This window comes from Mesocricetus auratus, unplaced genomic scaffold (genome assembly GCF_017639785.1).
Source record: "Mesocricetus auratus isolate SY011 unplaced genomic scaffold, BCM_Maur_2.0 Super-Scaffold_100042, whole genome shotgun sequence".
Classification (NCBI taxonomy): domain Eukaryota; kingdom Metazoa; phylum Chordata; class Mammalia; order Rodentia; family Cricetidae; genus Mesocricetus; species Mesocricetus auratus.
In genome coordinates, this window is record NW_024429219.1 from 475,420 (window position 1) to 492,524 (window position 17,105).

Sequence of the window (17,105 nt, forward strand, 5' to 3'; positions counted from 1 at the left end):
ACCAGAGTGCCAACCTGGATTGGGACCAGGCGGGTTCGGGAAGCCTAGATGGTTAGTTTTCTCCGTGCGGTAGCATGGGACGGGGGTCTGAGTTCCCCTAGCCAGGAGCCAAAAGTGTGCCCTGCGCTCGTCCAGATTCCCTATAGGCAGGAATCCGTACGTCGTCTGGGTCTAGTGTTTGTGGGCAAATGGGCACGCTCGGCCCCAGAATGGCAAAGAGACCCTGGAAAGGTTGTGCCCTTTGAGCGAATATGATCTGCCGGGGAGCAGAGGAGCAGAGGTGCATCGTCGGGCTAGGCCGGTCCGGTTATCCCACCCAGTTCCCTTAGTGCCGACAATCCAAAGGTGATGGCTACTCTGGAAGCTTCAGGCGCTCCACAAGAATTTGAGATTCCTATGTCTAGCTCAAGACAGCGAGAACCTTACTGCGTCTCACGATAATCCTGAGCTCGGTTCTTATGCGCACTGCCTTATCCCATCGGATCCCCAGGTGCAGATGTGCACACAGCTGCAGCCAAAGGGACGTTGTAATCAAAATAGCCAGGTGTCTTCCCCAGGCCAAGGAAGACCAGGCTGCACCTCAACCTGAGAGTTGACCCGCTTGCTAGGCTGAAGGCCTCCCCTACTCCAGGATGGCCTAAGGCCCTTTGTTGACCAGTAATAAGATCGGGGTAATGCACAGGATACTGGTCAGCGATGGAGACAAGGGGTGTACCTATTGTGATCTGGGACCATCCCCATACACTATGCCAGCACAAGGAAAGACCATACCACTACTGTCTGGAGGACCCAGAAGTTAGACAGAAGGCACTGAAGTCAGCCTAAACAGAGTTCTTTCCTTTAATCCCTTACTCCCATCAGGGGCCTGCTATCCTGGGAACCCATACTGCCTTTAGCAGCATCTGGTCATCTTCCTTGAATCTATACAGAAGTAACCCGAAGAAGCCAGGCAAGATGGCTTCAGAGAGTTTGCTCAAGGGAGAAGGAAAACAGTCCCTTTTCTGAGTGCCTCTCAGGTCAGACACAAGATGCTACTGATCACTCATATTCAAGGGTTCCCACCTGACACCCCAAATTATAGGAGGAGCTAGTAGAAGAGGTGGATGTGAGGTTAGAACCTGTGCCTTTCTAGGAGTGGTTTTGTCTAGTAGCAGTGTGGCTACTGGTGAGCCAGAGAGATACATCTTCAAGCTATACCTCAACAGGTCACTGAGGTTCTTGTGGGTGATTGCCATACTTTCCTATACTCACTATTCTTTGGAGAGCATTGGAGGGGGGCAAGAGTGAAGAAACAGGACCAATAAGATGGCCCAAATATTGAAGGTGTCTGATGCTAAGTCTGATGACTGAGTTTGAACCCCAGGACCCACATAGTGCAGGCTGAAAGTCACCTGAGGAAGAGGAGAATAGTTTCCTGAAAGTTGTCCTCTGACTTCCACGTTCATGCCATTCATTTTTCTACAAGCATTCGCACAATATAAATGAGAAAAAGACAATAAAGCAGGGTGTGATGACATGTGCCTTTAATCCAATCCCAGCACTAGAGAAACAGAGTTCCAGACCAAGCTCTATGGTTAGACGTTGTATCAAAAAAACGAATAACCATCTGGGCCTCCATGAGCACTATACACATGTGGTACACAGACATGCATGTAGGCAAAACACCCATATACATTAAATTACATATATAAATATATATATCTTAAATTTTTTAATTTATCACTTTATGTATTGCATTGGTGTTTTGCCTGCATGTATGTCTGTGTGAGGGTGTTGGGTACCCTGGAACTGGAGTTATAGAAACTCGTGAGCTGCCACATGGGTGCTGGGAATTGAACCTGGGTCCTCTAGAAGAGCAGTCAGTTCTCCTAACTGCTGCATCATCTCTTCAGCCCCAAATTTGTAAAAAATTTTAAAAAGGGGGGAGGGCTAAAGAGATGGATCAGAGGTTAAGAGCACAAGCTGTTCTTCCAGAGGTCCTGAGTTCAATTCCCAACAACCACATGGTGGCTCACAACCATCTATATATAATGAGATCTGGTGCCCTCTTCTGGCATGCAGGCATACATGCAAGCAGAACACTGCATACATAATAAATAAATCTTTATTTAAAAAAGAGAGTGAGTGAGTGAATGGGAAAAGAAGTCTGTGGCTCTCTTAGCTGCTTTTGTACCTCTGAGTCTGCTGAAGTCCGATAGCCAATACCCAGTATGACTAGCCCTAGGGGACTAGTTCTTGAAAACTAATACCTGATCCTGTTAGCCAAACTCTGCCTCTTGGGGCTCTTTCTGCCCAAATCTCCTTAGCCCTGTATCCTTGGGAAGCCTGCCTGCCTATCTTTGCTTCCTCTTTTTACTCCATTTTGACATCTGCTTCTCAAGGAACTGGGCCAACACCATTTCCTTCTGTGTCCTCTCTCCCCTTCTGTCATCTTATACTCCCCCTCCTTCCTGTCCATACTCGTACTTGGAAAAGGGACTGAAATTCCTTCACCATGGAAAATGGTGACTTAGACCTTCCACTCAAGAGGTAGGGAAGGACAGTGGAACTCAAATGAAAGTTATGAGAGCACCTGGGATGTTCCCAAGGCCCAGATATATCCTCTATTAACAGAAGGGGAACAGCAGGGCCAAGACTAAAAATCAAATGTGTTCTTTATTATGACATGAAAACTTCCCCGGTAGGAGCTGTTTGATGCACAGACCACTCAGAACTCTCTTCCCCCATCTTCAGCCAAAGTGGAGGACAAATGGAGCCCCAATCCCAGACTCCAGCCAAGGGAGGGATATCAAGGCCAAGAGTAACATGGTGCCCAGTAACTGCTGGTACAACTCTTGGAAGGCATTCAGCAGAAAGGGACCAGAAGCAGAAAAGGGGCAACAGACCTGCTCCAAGTGGCCCAAAGCAGCAAGGAGGGCCGGCCCATGAGTCAGAACATATGACCACAGGGCCCTGTGCAATACATAGATATAGTGCAGTCCAGGAAGACCCTGGGGGCTTCCTAAGACAATGGCTAACATGTTGAACTGGTGACTAGAAGTCTTAACTGGACTACCTTTAAGTGTCTTCTTGCAGGAAGAATCTACAAAAGACTGTGAATTTGGTGGACATTAACAAGGGATCTATGTCTGTTGTGTCAAAACGTTGGGCGTATGGCCACCAGTGGGTACAGGTGATTGAAGGGCAGCAGCCATACTATACCAGAGTCCCTAGGGAACCCACAGTTGCTTGCCAAGATGAGGGTGATTCTTGGAAGAACAAAGTTCAGGCAGCTGCTCTGCCAAGTTCAGGCCAAGCGGGACCAGCCGCTGAGAAGAAGCCGGAGTGCCACAGGAGAGTCAGGGAGACATTCTTTGACACAGAGCTGCTGGCCCAGCCAGAAGCTCAGGATCCATTTATTTGCAGTACTCCTTCCTGAACTCTGGAAGCCAAGAAAATGGCTAGTGTCTACTCTCTGTCCCTTAGTCCCAGTGGAAAAGTCAGGGAAGACTAACTTAGCATGACTTCCCAAGCCCTTCTCAGAGAAGATGACAGAAGTCTCCTATCCATAGGGTCCTGTGAACTAGTAGAGTCATGTGTGGGATGAGGGGATGGGTGGTGGGGTCTCCCTCCACTGCTCACCTTTATCCAGATCCACATTCTTGGCAGGCAGGGGGCTGTGGGCCAGCTCAGCCCTCTCTTTCAGGATGTTGTTTTTGTAATCTGGTTAGAAGAAAAGAGTAAGTCCCACCCAAAAAAATGCACTTCCCCTGGACCCTTGTGGTCTTCACTCCTACCTAGCTGGATGTCCTCAGTCCTATAAGGAGCCTGGTCCCTTGTGGCCACAGCAAACTCCATCATGTTCACATCTTTCCTAAAGGGATATTGGAAGTTTAGGAGGCTACGGGCAGGGCAGGTCTGGGAGGGGGGTTGAGCAGATAAACTCACCCCTTTGATTTCCCAGCTTTTTTGTCTGAGGCCTCGCATCCTGTGAAAAGAGGAGTGTCGGGTCAGTTTCGCTGTCCTCTGTTAATTCTGGGCCCTTCTGTTCCAAGGGTCCTGCCTCACCTCCACGATGGCGTGTAGCCAAGACTACAGTGATGAGCAGCAAGATGAAGAGCAGAAGTGTGGCCAACACGTAGCCCAGTTGCTGGAAGAAATGACTGTGGTTCTCTGGGACAATGACGTTGATGACGCTGTGCCCTCGGGATCTACTTACCAGCGTGGGATCTACAGGTAAGTAGCAAGCATCAGAAACCCTCACAAACCAGGTGTGGTAGCACCTGCCTTTAATCCCAGCCCTCAGGAGGCAGGGGACCAGCCTGGTCTACAAAGCTAGTTCCAGGACACCTGAGGTTACATAAGGAAACCCTGACTTGAAAAACAAAAACAAAAGAAGAAGAAAGAGAGGGAGGGAGGGAGGGAGGGAGGGAGGGAGGGAGGGAGGGAGGGAGGGAGAAAGGAAGGAAGGAAGGAGCCTCTACAATACCCCCAGCACCATAGGTCACACCAGGGCCCCTTCTCGGGGCTGGTAGGCTGCACACACACCTGGGCCAGGAGCACTGTTGTGGCCTGACCCATTACCGGGAGAGGCAGGAGCAGGTGGCTCAAAAGTGGGTTCGGTGACCTGTAGGTGGTAGACCCGGCGCTCGTGCAGGCCGCAGTAGTGGTGGTGCAGGTGGCAGGAATAGATGCCCTCATCAGCCTGCTCCAGGGCATCTATGCGTAGGGAGAAGTCGCCGCGCGCAAAAGCATCGGCTTTCACTGCCACGCGATCACGCAGGAAGGATGGCCCGTAGGCGCGGCGCTCACCAGATGCGTACAAATCTAGCAGGCGGTCAGCACGGTCGTGTGGCACCCCAGGTAGCTGTCGGTCCCAATGGACCACCTGCTGCGCCTCCTCTAAATGGCGGTCAGTCCACAAGTGCTCACGGTTCACGCAAGTCATCAGTGCCGGCATGCCGCGGGCCACCACCATGACTTCCTTCTCGCCATCCCAGTACGCACGAGCTAACAGGGCTGCGGATGCATTGAGAGGCAGTCAGATCACTGGCCGGCAGACCAGTGAAGAAGGGGAAGACCAGTTGGGGCAGGGATAGAAGTAGCAAAGGAGAGTGAGGGGCATACTCACGATCGTCGGTGACCTCGAGGCGCACGGCCAGGCTCTCGTAGAGGTGACAGTAGTGGTGGTGCAAGTTGCAGGTGTACACCCCTTCGTCGCCCTCCTCAACAGCTGCTTAGTAGAAGACGACCTCAGCACGTGGGACCCATCCTCCTCCATGGCCCCTCCCCTAAGATTATTCTGTCCCCTCCATGGCCCCGCCCCTCCAAGACTCCACCCTTACATAGGCCTCGCCTAGTCAAAGGTATGTGTCCGCCCCCTGCCAAGGTTTCAACTTCTGCTGAAGTTTCAGCCCCACCAGGGTTCCACAGCATACCGCGGATGAGCAGTGAGAAGTTGCCGTCTTGGAAGGCAGAAGGCGACAGCAGGAGGCGGCCGTTGTCGCGCGGCTCGTACACGCGCTGTTCACCCGCCGAGTACATATCCACGAGTCGGCGCCCTTGGCTGCCAGGGACACCACTGAGGTCCCAGTGGATCACGCGCTGGCGGTCATGCAGCCGGTCTTGGGTCCACACCATGCGCGGGCTCTGGCAGTTCAGCACCGCCTGGGTTCCGGCTGGCCATTTCACCACGGACTCAGACACCACAGAGCTGCTGGCTGCTGCGGTCCCTGCGGGCCCTTGTCGGGAAGGGGGAGTCAGCGGCAAAAGTCAAGATGGGTTAGGAGAGAAGTCGTCGACCCTAAAGGGACCCAGTCCATAGCTAGGTAGGAGATACTGACCTGAGGACAGAATGAATGCGGGGCCTGTAAGGAGAGGAGGAATAAAGCTGTGGGGCATTTTTCACCTTTGCATCCCAGGACCCACCAGCTGGAAGACCACTTGGGACCTCCTGCAGTCATGATGCCTACTTAACTAGTTCTGGTAGGGAAGCCTGCAGGTTAACACCATTAGTGTCACCTTCCTGGCTGTACAGACAGCTCTGGTAAAAGGGAAACCAGAAACCTGGCCGTGTGTAGCAGGGAAGAATGTGACTCTTTGCAGGCTTGATCTGAAATGTGAGCTTGAAGTAGCCAGTATCACATCATAGCAACAAGTCTTCCGGACAGCTCTAGCATGACACTGAGGCAACCCGCAGTAGTATATGCGTCTGTGCCGGACCTTTAGGAACCTCCAGAGCTCAAGCATTCATAGCCCTGTCCTACACGGACCTTGGGTGCAGTATGGACTCCTGCTACAGTCCCAACAGGTGACATGGGGAGTAAGTCCTGATTTGCCATCACTGGCCCAAGACTGCTGTGGAGAAGTGATTTAGGTCCCAGGCTTCTAGGAAAAATGCGCCTGGTCAGGAGGCCAGAGTGGGCAGGCCTGGGGGCCTGAAGAAGGGGTTGGAACAGACTCTATTAGCCCCTTAGTTGTAGACTCCCCTCTCCACATCTGGAAGGACTGCACCCTGAGCAGCTGACCTGGAGTCACACAAAGAATAGGTACAGGAGGCACCCTTGGTTACAACCTCCCTATTTCGGCCCTCTGGGGTTTCTGCTAGAGTATCTGAAAGCTTCGTGGACAGAAGATGAATTGCTGTTTTGAGGCAGCCGGCCCAGTTCTTTTCTTTGGTGAGTGCTCCCTTCCTCTCCCAGTCTGTGCTCCCTTCCCCTCCCAGCCTAAACAAACACAAAACAGTCCATACACCCGCTGACCCACACCCAATCCCCACTGTCTCTCACTCACTCTGAAGAAGCACCAGTTTCCACAGCAAGACACAGGACAGCAGTTCCATGGCGCCTGCAGGGACTGCGCTGGGCTTTGTCTACTCAGCTCTAACTTTCCAGAAAAACAGCCGCCGACCCCCTCTCCCTGCCAGCACCCGCTGACATCACGGAGCTGTGGGCAGGGTCTGTGCCCCGCCCACTGAGCTGCTCTATTGCCTGGCCTCCCCCATCCTTGGCTGGCCTGTAGTGTTGCAGCCAGCCGCCCTGTCCAGGCCCAGAAGGTGGGAGGGTCTGAATAGATGCTTGGCCAGTCCAGTCGCTCTGATCAGTCCTGGGGAGGGGCAGTAGCTCAGTCCTAGGACAGATGAAGAGGCCTGGATGTGAGGATTCCTGAGGCCATATCTGTGCCAAGCATCTGGTAAACTTTCTGAGCTGCAGAAGAACGGGTATTTGAAGCTGAATGATCATGATCGCATGCCCTGCTTTGACATTCTCCCAAGTGATCAGACAGGCCAGAGAACCCGGGGTTGCTTTCTCCATTCTTGTAGTCTCCCTGCCAGATCATGTGGCTCTTCCAGTTCCAATTTAGATGAGGGTTAACTTTTTTTTGTCGTTTTGTTTTTTTTTTTCGAGACAGGGTTTCTCTCCTGTCCTGGAACTCGCTCTGTAGACCTAGCTAGGTCTCGAACTCACAGAGATTCACCTGCCTCTGCCTCCCGAGTGCTGGGATTAAAGGCATGCGCCACCACCGCCCGGCTCGAGGGTTAACTTTTACTATGCCCTTCTCTAGGACCATGGGGTTACCTGGGGACAACATGATGGCAGTGTGGTCCAGTTATCTTTAGGAACAAGAACAGCCAATCATCCAGGCAGGCACAGTGGCCCATACCTTTAGTTCTAACACTTAAGGAGGCAAAGGCAGGTGGATCACAATGGATGTGAAGCCAACTTGGTCCTCAGAGTGAACTCCAGAGCAGTCATGGCTACACATAGTAAGACTCTGTCTCAAACAAAACAAAAAACACCGAACCAGGGAGGTGAGTGGTAGGACCTCTAACACTGAGGACCGAGTCTGAGTGTGGTCAGACTTTCCTCATGGACAGCTGGGGATGTCCACATTCATAAGGCAAATTCAGTGTCTGGAAACTAGGACTGGGTTACTGTGATCTGGGAAACGTGCACTTGGAGGAAAGGGTAGTGGAGCTCTCCCAACAGAAAGTACAAATTTGAAGCCCTGGGAAAACAAAGTCATATAAACAAATGGGAAATAACAGAGCAGCACTGTGTACCAGCCCACTCCTACTAGTTAAGCAAACCTCAGAACAAGAAAGGAAAAGAATCAAAAAAAAAAAAAAAAAAAAAAAAAAACCTCAGAAGTCCTTAAGCAGTCTAGGCCACTTCTTTGGATAGTAATAGGTACAGGCCTTATCCCTGGGGGTTGTTGGGGTGGGGTCCCCAAGTGCTCAGACAAAACCAGAGCCTCAGCCTAGCTGGCTCTTGGAGGGAGGGGGAAACAGGGAGTTGTGAGGCTATAGGAAGTCCCTCAGGACCTAAGGGAGCCAGCCATCCAGGATCTGGGCCAGGCAGAGCATGAACTTGGCCCCCAGCTCTTCCCTGGGCCTTTTATTCTGGAAAAACAAGTCCCACCCAGTAGGCCATCCCCCAATCCTCCTGTTCTGACCTTCCTTTCTGTTTTTTTTTTAAGTGGTGTTGATGCCTTACTTGCCACAGTGTCTGTCTCTACCCTACACTCTCCTATATCTGTCTCTTCTCTCCACTCTCCCATGGTTGTCCCGGGCTGTCCTTTATCCTGTTTTTTCTCCATGGAGGGAGAGTGTTCAGGAAGTGATGGAAGGACACAGAGGTAGACTAGGTCTGATCCTAAGTATGAGCAGTGACGTGGTCCCAGATAGAGGACGGAGGAAGAGTGCACTAGCAGGAGTCTAGGGGACCTGTTCCATACCTCTGCTCAGGTCTTCCCTTTGCAGACTCCCTGACCTCAGAGCTCCACTTGAGGTTTGGGGAACTCTCAAACTGCAAATCCCAGTAACTTACTCCCAGGTCACAGGCCAGATGCTGAAATCTATGGGAACCTTGACTCCCCAGAGACATACATGGGAACAGATGAGCCTTGGCCAGTGCCTTCTTCCCCTCATCCTGTCCTCTATTCTAGGCCAGAGGAGTGAAGATGGACAGCAGAGGTCTGTTTGCCCTCCTCCAGCACCCCCCCCACACACCACATCCTTAAGCAGGAAATAGCCAGAGACAAGAACTGGAGCCAAGCAGGCAGCCCGGGCTGCTAACCAAGCCACCTGCCCCTCCCACAGTCAAGGGCCTGAGACACTCCAACTCCTTCTGTGGAGCCCCCAGCTCCCTGCCCCTTGCTTGCCAGCCCCACCTAGAATCTTTGTCCCACTAGGAAAAGAACAGACCAGGGTAAAACCACTGACCACATGGCACTTTGACCAAGCTTCAGCCAACCCAGAGCCCTAGACCTATCTCCCCTTCTTTTAGGGGTGTGGCCATGCAAGGGGTATCAGCCAATCCTCTAGGCACAAAGACTAAGAATCTGATTTTGGCTCCTATTCCTGGTGACTCGGACATTCCAGGCAGCCCGGATCATTGGGAAGAAAAACCGCATAACCAGGGAGTCAGTCAGGCCCAACTCCCCCACCACAGGCTTCTTGTGGTCCCAAGGAATATAGTCAGAGCAGACCCAGGCACAAACGGAGAGTTGCTTTTTTCTTTTTCTTTCCTTTTTTTTTTAAAGGTTTATTTACTATGTATACAGTGATGTATTCCTGCATGCCAGAAGAGAGCACCAGGTCAGATCTTATTACGGATGGTTGTGAGCCACCATGTAGTTGCTGAGAATTAAACTCAGGACGTCTGGAAGAGCAGTCAGTGCACTTAACCTCTGAGCCATCTCTCCAGCCCCGGAGAGTTGCTTCTACATCCATTGTTAAGCATCCATAAAGATCCACATTGGTCTTCATTCATCCAGCACTTACTGAATACCAACTGTCTACCAAGCACTCAAGGTTCAGTGCTAAACTAGATGAATGCACCAGTCCTTGCCCTGTTGATAGGACCAGCATACTTATCTTTTATGATCTATTATTTTTTTTTTTTTTGAGACAAGGTCTCCCTACATGGGTTTCCTGGCTGCTGGGAACAACGTAGACCAGACTGGATTCCAACTTATGGAGCCACCTGCCTCTGCATATAAAGTGTTAGGATTAAAGGGTGCACCACTACACCCAGCTTATGATCATTAAAAAAAATTTATATGTACTTGTTGTGTGTCTCTCACATATACTACCTGCAGTACACTCAGAGGCCAGAAGAGGGCATCAGATTCCCTGGAACTAGAACTACACAGCTGCCTTATGTGCTGGGAATCAAACCTGGGTCTTCTGAAAGAGCAACGAGCGCTCTTAACCACTAGGCCATTTCTCCAGCCCCTTATGATCATTTCTAAATGACAGAAGTGGGATGGGCATGGTGGCACATGCCTGTTACCATAGCATTCAAGAGACTGAGGCAGTAGCTGGGCGGTGGTGGTGCACGCCTTTAATCCCAGCACTCCGGATGCAGAGGCAGGCAGATCTCTGTGAGTTTGAGAACAACCTGGTCTACAAGATTTAGTTCCAGGACAGCCTCAAAAGCTACAGAGAAACCCTGTCTCGAACCGCCCTCCCCCCAAAAAAAGAGGATGAGGCAGGAGGATCACCATCAGTAAGAACCTGTATTAAAATAAATGCAACAGGTATAGGTCTGGGCCATCTGGCTAAGGGTTGGCCTGATGGCACACAAAAATACTGAAGTGGTTTAGAACTGCCATGGACAAAAACAAAAAACAAACAAAAAAATGGAGGAAACGGTGCCTATCAAATCTTCATGGTGAATAGAATTCTAAGACTCTCCAAGCTATTCCCTCCAATCCAGGGAGATCAGCTCCCTAGAGTTTAGAGTCCCACTGGGAGCCAGGCAGTGGTGGTACACGCCTTTAATCCCAGCAATGATGGAGGCAGGAGCGGGCGGATCTCAGTGAGTTGGAGAAAAAACATACTGTCCTTGCCAGCCACAAACTTCCATGACAGTGGGAAGTAAAACCCATTGGAAAGTCAGACTTGCTTCAAAGAGCTTCTGAGTTGGCAATGCCCTGACCAGAGTTCCTCAGCAGAGCTAAGAATTCATTTATGTGGACACCCTGTGCATTTACTGGTTAGGAAACACACTAGGTACTCAAATATACTGGTTGTGTAGACATGTGGCTGGGATAAGCTCACAAAAGGACACACTGAAGTAGCTATTAGCTTTTAGTCTTGGCACCAACCCATCATGGGTTGAAGACTACTCTTAGCAGCCCTGGCGTGGCTGGAATCTAAACCCTGAGTATGCTGGGAGGGGCCAGGTTGATCAGTTGGGAGCAGAACCAAATCACAGGCCTCCCTCCATTGCATCTTCCCAGAACTGGGAGATACTAAGAAGGGGCTATGCATCCCACAAGAGAGAAGGCAGAAGAACGGATAGCCACTTGTGGCCTGGGAGGAGCTGCAAAGATAAAAATACAGCTCTCAAATTGTCTGTTGAGGTCCTGGCTGGTCAAAGTCTTCCAAGCCATAGGCACAGTGGAGAATAGACAGGACTGATTCGCCCATTGACCCACCCAGGACAGATGACATTGGCAACGATAATCTCATCCCCAGCACTGATTCTGTGAGTGGAACTGTGAATTATGTGGTAGTGTATTCCTGTCTTGTAGGAACCCAGTAATATCTGTTATCTCTAATTTCCATCCTAACAACCAAAAATGACTCCAGATAGGATTCAGGCAATGTTAAGAACCATGGGCCAAGCATGGTAGTGCATGGCTTTAATCCCAGTACTCAGGAGGCAGAGTCAGGCAGATCTCTGTGAATCTGAGGCCAGCCTGGTACATAGAGACCCTGTCTCAGAACACACACACACACAGACACACACAGAGCCATTATTCTGTAGGAGCCATTCTGTAGGAAGTGAAGTAGCCCAGGGCCTCTTCTGTGTGAAAACTGGCACAGTAGCTGAACCACCTGGGCCTCCTGCCTTACAGGCTTCTGCTGAGATCTGGAAGTTTAGCTCCAGACAGCAAAATCAAAACCTCATTTCTCCTCTAAAGGGAAGTGTGGGGTGAGCCACAGGGCAGCTCTTGGGCAGGGCTGGAAGGAAATACCAGGAGCAGCTACAGACTGCCAAAAGTGCCATCAGGAGGCAGGGGGCTACAGGGTTAGACTTGGTTAGAACTAGCTCAAAGAGGGCATGCTTCCCTTCACCAAGGCTCAATCTTGGAGGTCCTGGCCCTAGGAACACCACAGGAAGCCAGATTCAGGAAGAGTATCACAGCTGGCAAGTCCTAAAAGCAGTTTTCAGTCATCTGCTCTGGTCCTGGGCCAGGGTCCGTGGGATGCCAAGAGTCTGACTACAGCCCCCTTGTGGTCACTAGTAGAAGCACAGCCACATTATCTTTTAGCAGAGAACACATGCCCCTTTGGGACCAAGTCTTTTAGAAACCTGTTCACTGATTCACGTGTGCTGGGCAGGGGTCCTTCTGGATACTAAGGGACCTTTGGTTATCAGTATCCTCTAGTCTACCTAGAATTGTTAACTCTGATGATAGGTACCAGAGAGCAGAGTACATGGAAGGGCCCACACTGTCCAGGTTCCCCTACTTTGGCCTCGAACTCACAGAGATCCGCCTGCCTCTGCCTCCCATGTGCTGGGATTAAAGGCGTGTGCCACCACCGCCCAGCAGGTTCCCTACTTATACCCAGCTCCCTCAGACCTTGGTACACAAGGCCTCCAACTGTTCAGAGTATACATTCATCTTGATCCAGGGATACTGGAATCATGAGTGTCTCTACTTCAATCTCAGTAAGCCCTCAACACTGAACTTACCAAAACACACTGTTCAGACAACCTTTCTGATTAGTGCCCCAACCCACGCTTGAGGACTCCAGAACACAGCAGAGGCTGAGGAGCCAAAAAAGTGGCTGGAGCATCTGGGAAAGCTGGCACCCATGCAAATACCGTCCCCATAGCTAGATGATACCATCCCAACCAACAGGGCAACTTAAAGGGCTCATTACCTATAGGGGACCATACGTTATCTTTTGGGAAACCTGGCCTTTTTTGCTTCTCTACCTCATAATCTAATCACCACTCCCCCTAGCCCAGGTGCCCCTCAGCTGCAATGCTACCCAGGCCATTTTACCATCAGTATTTACACTGAAGCCTACCTCCCTGGCGCTGTTCAGTGATCCCACAGCACAAATCTCTACATATGGCTGTCATTTCAGAAGGCACAAATTAGTCAGACTGGGGGTGGTGTCAAAGACCAGTTGGGACATAGGCAACCATTCATTAGGCACCTTGGGCTCTGCATTCCTATGATGGAAGTCTGTTTCTACCTCAAGAGACTTCACGCCAGACCAAAACTCTAGGCCAGGCCAGAATAACTGAGTCCTTCCAACTTTTATTACAATGCATTAGCAGCAAGAGGGAGGGCCAACAGGGATGGGACTCCAACCAGACTCATTTGTTCTTCATGTAGATCTTTGGGGTCTGCCAGCTCTCAGGAGCTTCCTTCAGGCCTGCCTTCAGCCAGATGCGCTTCAGATCGTTCTCAAACTTGATCTGCAAGGGCAGAGGGGGGCAACCAGCTCATTCTTGGGAAAGCCAAGCACTCTCAACCACTGCCAATCAAGGTCCAAAGGAGAGACCATATTCACCTGCTTCCTTTTCAGACGTCCTTCCCGGACTTTACGCCGCTGAAACCGTGTCCTCTTAATCAGTTTGCGGTACTTGTGGTGGTTCATCTTCCGTCTTCGGATCTTCAGTACATTCTTGCACTGCATTGCAGTGGCATCCCTGACATCCCTGACTCCCTGCTTGGCTTCCTCCTCCTGGCTGGGTGGACACTCGTAGAATTGGGAGGGAACCACAGTCATTGGGACCCCAACATCCAGTTTGGGCAATAGATATCGAGCAGTCAGCCAGCTCTCTAGTGGACTGATGGACATCTTCCTGGGGACCAGGAACTCCTCAACCTCCAACTGGGCCCTCTTACCAGGGAGGGAGGCGGCCCGACTTAGGCTTGCAGGCTGCAAATTGTAAAGGGGTCGAAAACCATGGCTGCCGATCACCCCGGAGCCAGGCCAGGAACGACTGAAACCTGGGGGAAACAACACAGTCGCTACTGATGAGACCACACCGGAACACACCACCACTACTACCCAGGCTTGGGCGACACGCACACCCAAAACGGGCAGACCTGGTCCCTATTCTTCAGCCTAAAGCTGCGATGTACCTACCCCTTCAAACTACGTACTACATTTGTAGTATGACAATCTGTAGACAGGCCCTTATTTTCAGAACCGAGGTAAGACTGCTGAAGGCGAGCTGGGCCGCTATGATTCTCACCCCCAAATCCAGGCGTGGGTTCCGCTCTTACCTGCCCAGGGAACAGCCCTGACCAGCTGTGAAGTCAGGCGCGCCAGGAACATGGTGAGTTGATGGCCAGGCCACAGGTGCTCAAAGCTATAATACAGGGACCAGTTGAGGTCATGCAGAGACGGTGAGCAGCGCTCTCAGCCGTCGCCGACCCGCCAGGCCGCACGCCGCACATACCCCACCTCCCTGGATCCCCCTGACCAGCAGTGAGGCATCCTCAAACGTCGCTCTTGGCATAAATCCTGCCTCTACTGATCTCCGCTAACGCGATACCCGCAAGCCGCCCACCCACTGTTTCTGCTCGGACACCCGAACCCACAGCGCGGGAATAGTACAACACTCGAACGCACCAAACAGAACCAGGCCCACAGAGGACCGTGACCTCTCATCTTTCCAGCTCCCCGCCAGCCTATCGCTTTCAGGCTTCCGACCCGCAGACCCAACCCCGGAAGTTAGAACTGACCATTGCGCCGCTGGCCTCCAGAACTTCCGGTCTGTAAGCTGGGGGAAGGGTTCTGCCTGATACGACCCAGAGCCCTCCACTTCCGGTGTGTAGCGTGGGGCGGGTTCCGCCCAGCCTGACCCTACCCAGCGCCCTCTGGCGCCCGACTCTGCGTCAACACGTCTCTGGGTCGCCGGCTAGCAATCGCTTCCGGCTAGAGGGACCGCTGCCTCCGCCCCAGCTCTCCAGCGGCACGTCAGTTCCGGACAACGAAACAAAACCTACATCCTTCCGCAATCCCCCATAGTGCTCTCTGCGCGCGCGTGGCGTTCTGCAGTATTTTTGTTGTTGCCACTCTCCACAAGGCCGGTACGTCTGCGGAAGTGACGCGATGCAGCGGCGAAGGGACTTGGAGCTCTGTGACTTATGATGGGGGCCAAATGAGACTCGCAGGGCTTCTTGAGTCCTCAGAAACTGCGCTGTTCCTGAACATACTGCTCCTGCGGCCTTACCCCTTTAACTTGACAGCCACTTCTCGCCCCCCCCACACCCCCAAACTCGTGAGAAGTCCTAATTCCTACCTACATGGACCGTTCCTAAAGAAAACAAGCTCCGATAGTGTCCCTTGTTGGGGGAGGGGGGGACATGTTCACATTAATTTTTGTGTTTTGTTTTTCCAGACAGGGTTTCTCTTGCTGGAACTTGCTTTGTAGACCAGGCTGGCCTCAAACGCTTGTTTGCTCACAGGTTAATTTTTACCCCAAAACCTAAAACACCCTCTGTGGAATATGGGTGCTGCTTCCCACAGCAAGAGCCTAGCATTCCATATTATACCTCTCAAACCCAGAAAGGTCTGCCAGCCCTGACAGGCAGGAGCACCTGCTTTAGAAAAGGTCTGTGAAAGATTCTGGATCTTCTTCACTTAAGGAACTGCTTTATGGCCTTGCATGAGGGATTTCTGGGGAATCTCAGCAAGGAGTGGCCAAGTATGTCATACCCAGGCACTAACCTAGCTAACAGAGGTAGGAACATAAACCAATAGTCCCACCACTGTAACCGAGATCACAAGGTGGTGTGGTATATACGCTGATTTCCAGAGGTTCTAATGGTGTTTCAAGAGAGGAGGCACATTGCTCATATGCACAGGTCGCAGCACACATGGAGAGGTCAGAGGATAACTTTGTAGAGCCAGTTCTCTTCTTCCATCTTTGTGTGGACACCAGGGATCTGATTCAGGTTATCAAGCTTGTGTGGCAAGCACTTTACTAACCCACTGAGCCATATATTGCACTAACCCAAACAGGAAGATTTATGCACATTAGAGTCTCTAAATTCAGTTCATAGCCACAGAGGGACAAAATGATGCCCTCAAGACTCGTCTTCCCCTTAGTGCTTGCTGTTATTTGATGATTTGATTCCCCCCCCCCGCATTTTATATAATTAGATGAAAACAGAAGACCTAACCAAGGATCCAAGGAGATGAATAAATCCATCAGAGAGGTGATAGTGTTGAGAACAATTCAGATATGAACCAATAGGAGGAAGGGCAAGTGGAAACCCCATCTGTCTTCATCTGTCTTAGAAACAGATCAATCAGAGCATCCTCCTTCCCAATCCCTACCTAGTTTCTAGTCTTCAGGGAGGTGAGAAAAGCCAAGCCCTACACCTCAACAGGCTCCAGGTTAAAACAGAAGGGGTCCAACCACAGTGAAACATGGGTTCATATCTGTGACACTGACATTGTGCTGCTGGTATGAGCCAACCTTGCCAAGGCAGAATTGGAACTACAAAGCTCAATTCTTCATAAAACCTGATGAAAAAGCACTGGTGGGGTTGAATGGATAGCTCAGCAGTTAAGAGCACTTCATTCTCACATAGGATTTTAGTTTGTTGCCAACACCCCAATCAGGTAGTTCACGGTGTGCCTTCAATGCCCAGTACTCAGCAAACAGAGGAAGGCATCTCTAAGTTCCAGGTAAGCCAGGTCTACAAAGCAAGACCCTGTCTAAAAGAAAAAAGAGAAAACACTGGTAGAAGATTTACAGGGAGGGTGTGTGTGTTTTCTTTAGAGAGAGGAAAATTTAAGAGTGTGAGTGGCCAAAGTCAGGGCCACATTGGGGCCTGCCTGTATTACACAGCACTTGTAGTGGGCCACAGAAGTCAGGAGGTGGTGGCACACACCTTTAATCCCAGCACTTTCGAGGCAATCGGATCTGTTAGTTTGAGGTTAGCCTGGTCTACAGAGTCAGTTCCAGAACAGCAAAGGCTACACAGAGAAACCCTGTCTCAAAACACACACACACACACACACACACACACACAGTCAAAAAACAAAAAGCCCAATACTAGCAGGCTTGTACCAGTGAAGGTACCTACCTGCCTTACATAAGCTCAATATCGGAGTGCCAGAGCCAGCGCAT

The 17,105-nt window shown here is 51.1% G+C and overlaps 2 protein-coding genes across 5 annotated transcripts; both read right to left on the minus strand.

Annotated features, from left to right (window-relative positions):
- Positions 1–2,636: 2,636 nt before the first annotated feature.
- Positions 2,637–7,333, minus strand: Mxra8 (matrix remodeling associated 8). 3 transcript variants are annotated; one of them, XM_021232570.2, is made up of 10 exons: positions 6,772–7,333; positions 5,823–5,846; positions 5,418–5,711; positions 5,111–5,212; positions 4,528–4,998; positions 4,048–4,209; positions 3,928–3,967; positions 3,777–3,853; positions 3,622–3,702; positions 2,637–3,421 (listed from the first exon to the last, which is right to left on the minus strand). In XM_021232570.2, the coding sequence occupies exons 1-10, from the start codon at positions 6,818–6,820 to the stop codon at positions 3,396–3,398; spliced, it is 1,326 nt and encodes a 441-aa protein (XP_021088229.1). In that variant the 5' UTR covers positions 6,821–7,333; the 3' UTR covers positions 2,637–3,395. The 3 variants fall into 3 exon arrangements, with proteins under 3 accessions (XP_021088229.1, XP_005079290.1, XP_040590913.1); XM_005079233.4 differs by having other exon boundaries at positions 5,418–5,720; positions 6,772–7,326; XM_040734979.1 differs by lacking the exon at positions 5,823–5,846 and having other exon boundaries at positions 5,418–5,720; positions 6,772–7,332.
- A 5,913-nt stretch (positions 7,334–13,246) lies between these two features.
- On the minus strand, positions 13,247–14,879 carry Aurkaip1 (aurora kinase A interacting protein 1). Of its 2 annotated transcripts, none has more exons than XM_040735006.1 (4): positions 14,707–14,879; positions 14,245–14,330; positions 13,523–13,965; positions 13,247–13,427 (listed from the first exon to the last, which is right to left on the minus strand). In XM_040735006.1, exons 2-4 carry the CDS (start codon positions 14,294–14,296, stop codon positions 13,326–13,328), a joined length of 597 nt encoding a protein of 198 aa, XP_040590940.1. In that variant the 5' UTR covers positions 14,297–14,330; positions 14,707–14,879; the 3' UTR covers positions 13,247–13,325. The 2 variants fall into 2 exon arrangements, with proteins under 2 accessions (XP_040590940.1, XP_040590939.1); XM_040735005.1 differs by having other exon boundaries at positions 14,594–14,721.
- Positions 14,880–17,105: the final 2,226 nt, after the last annotated feature.

Excerpts from the sequence above, each read along its gene's own strand:
- Mxra8 (XM_005079233.4), bottom strand. The coding sequence starts at position 6,820 with ATGGAACTGCTGTCCTGTGTCTTGCTGTGGAAACTGGTGCTTCTTCAG. Across the intron at positions 5,213-5,417 it reads CTTCTCACTGCTCATCCGCG|CTGTTGAGGAGGGCGACGAA; the intron begins GTATGCTGTGGA and ends TCTACTAAGCAG. Across the intron at positions 3,968-4,047 it reads GGCTACACGCCATCGTGGAG|GATGCGAGGCCTCAGACAAA; the intron begins GTGAGGCAGGAC and ends CTCTTTTCACAG.
- Aurkaip1 (XM_040735006.1), bottom strand. The coding sequence starts at position 14,296 with ATGTTCCTGGCGCGCCTGACTTCACAGCTGGTCAGGGCTGTTCCCTGG. Across the intron at positions 13,966-14,244 it reads CAGGGCTGTTCCCTGGGCAG|GTTTCAGTCGTTCCTGGCCT; the intron begins GTAAGAGCGGAA and ends TGTTTCCCCCAG. Across the intron at positions 13,428-13,522 it reads GACGTCTGAAAAGGAAGCAG|ATCAAGTTTGAGAACGATCT; the intron begins GTGAATATGGTC and ends CTGCCCTTGCAG.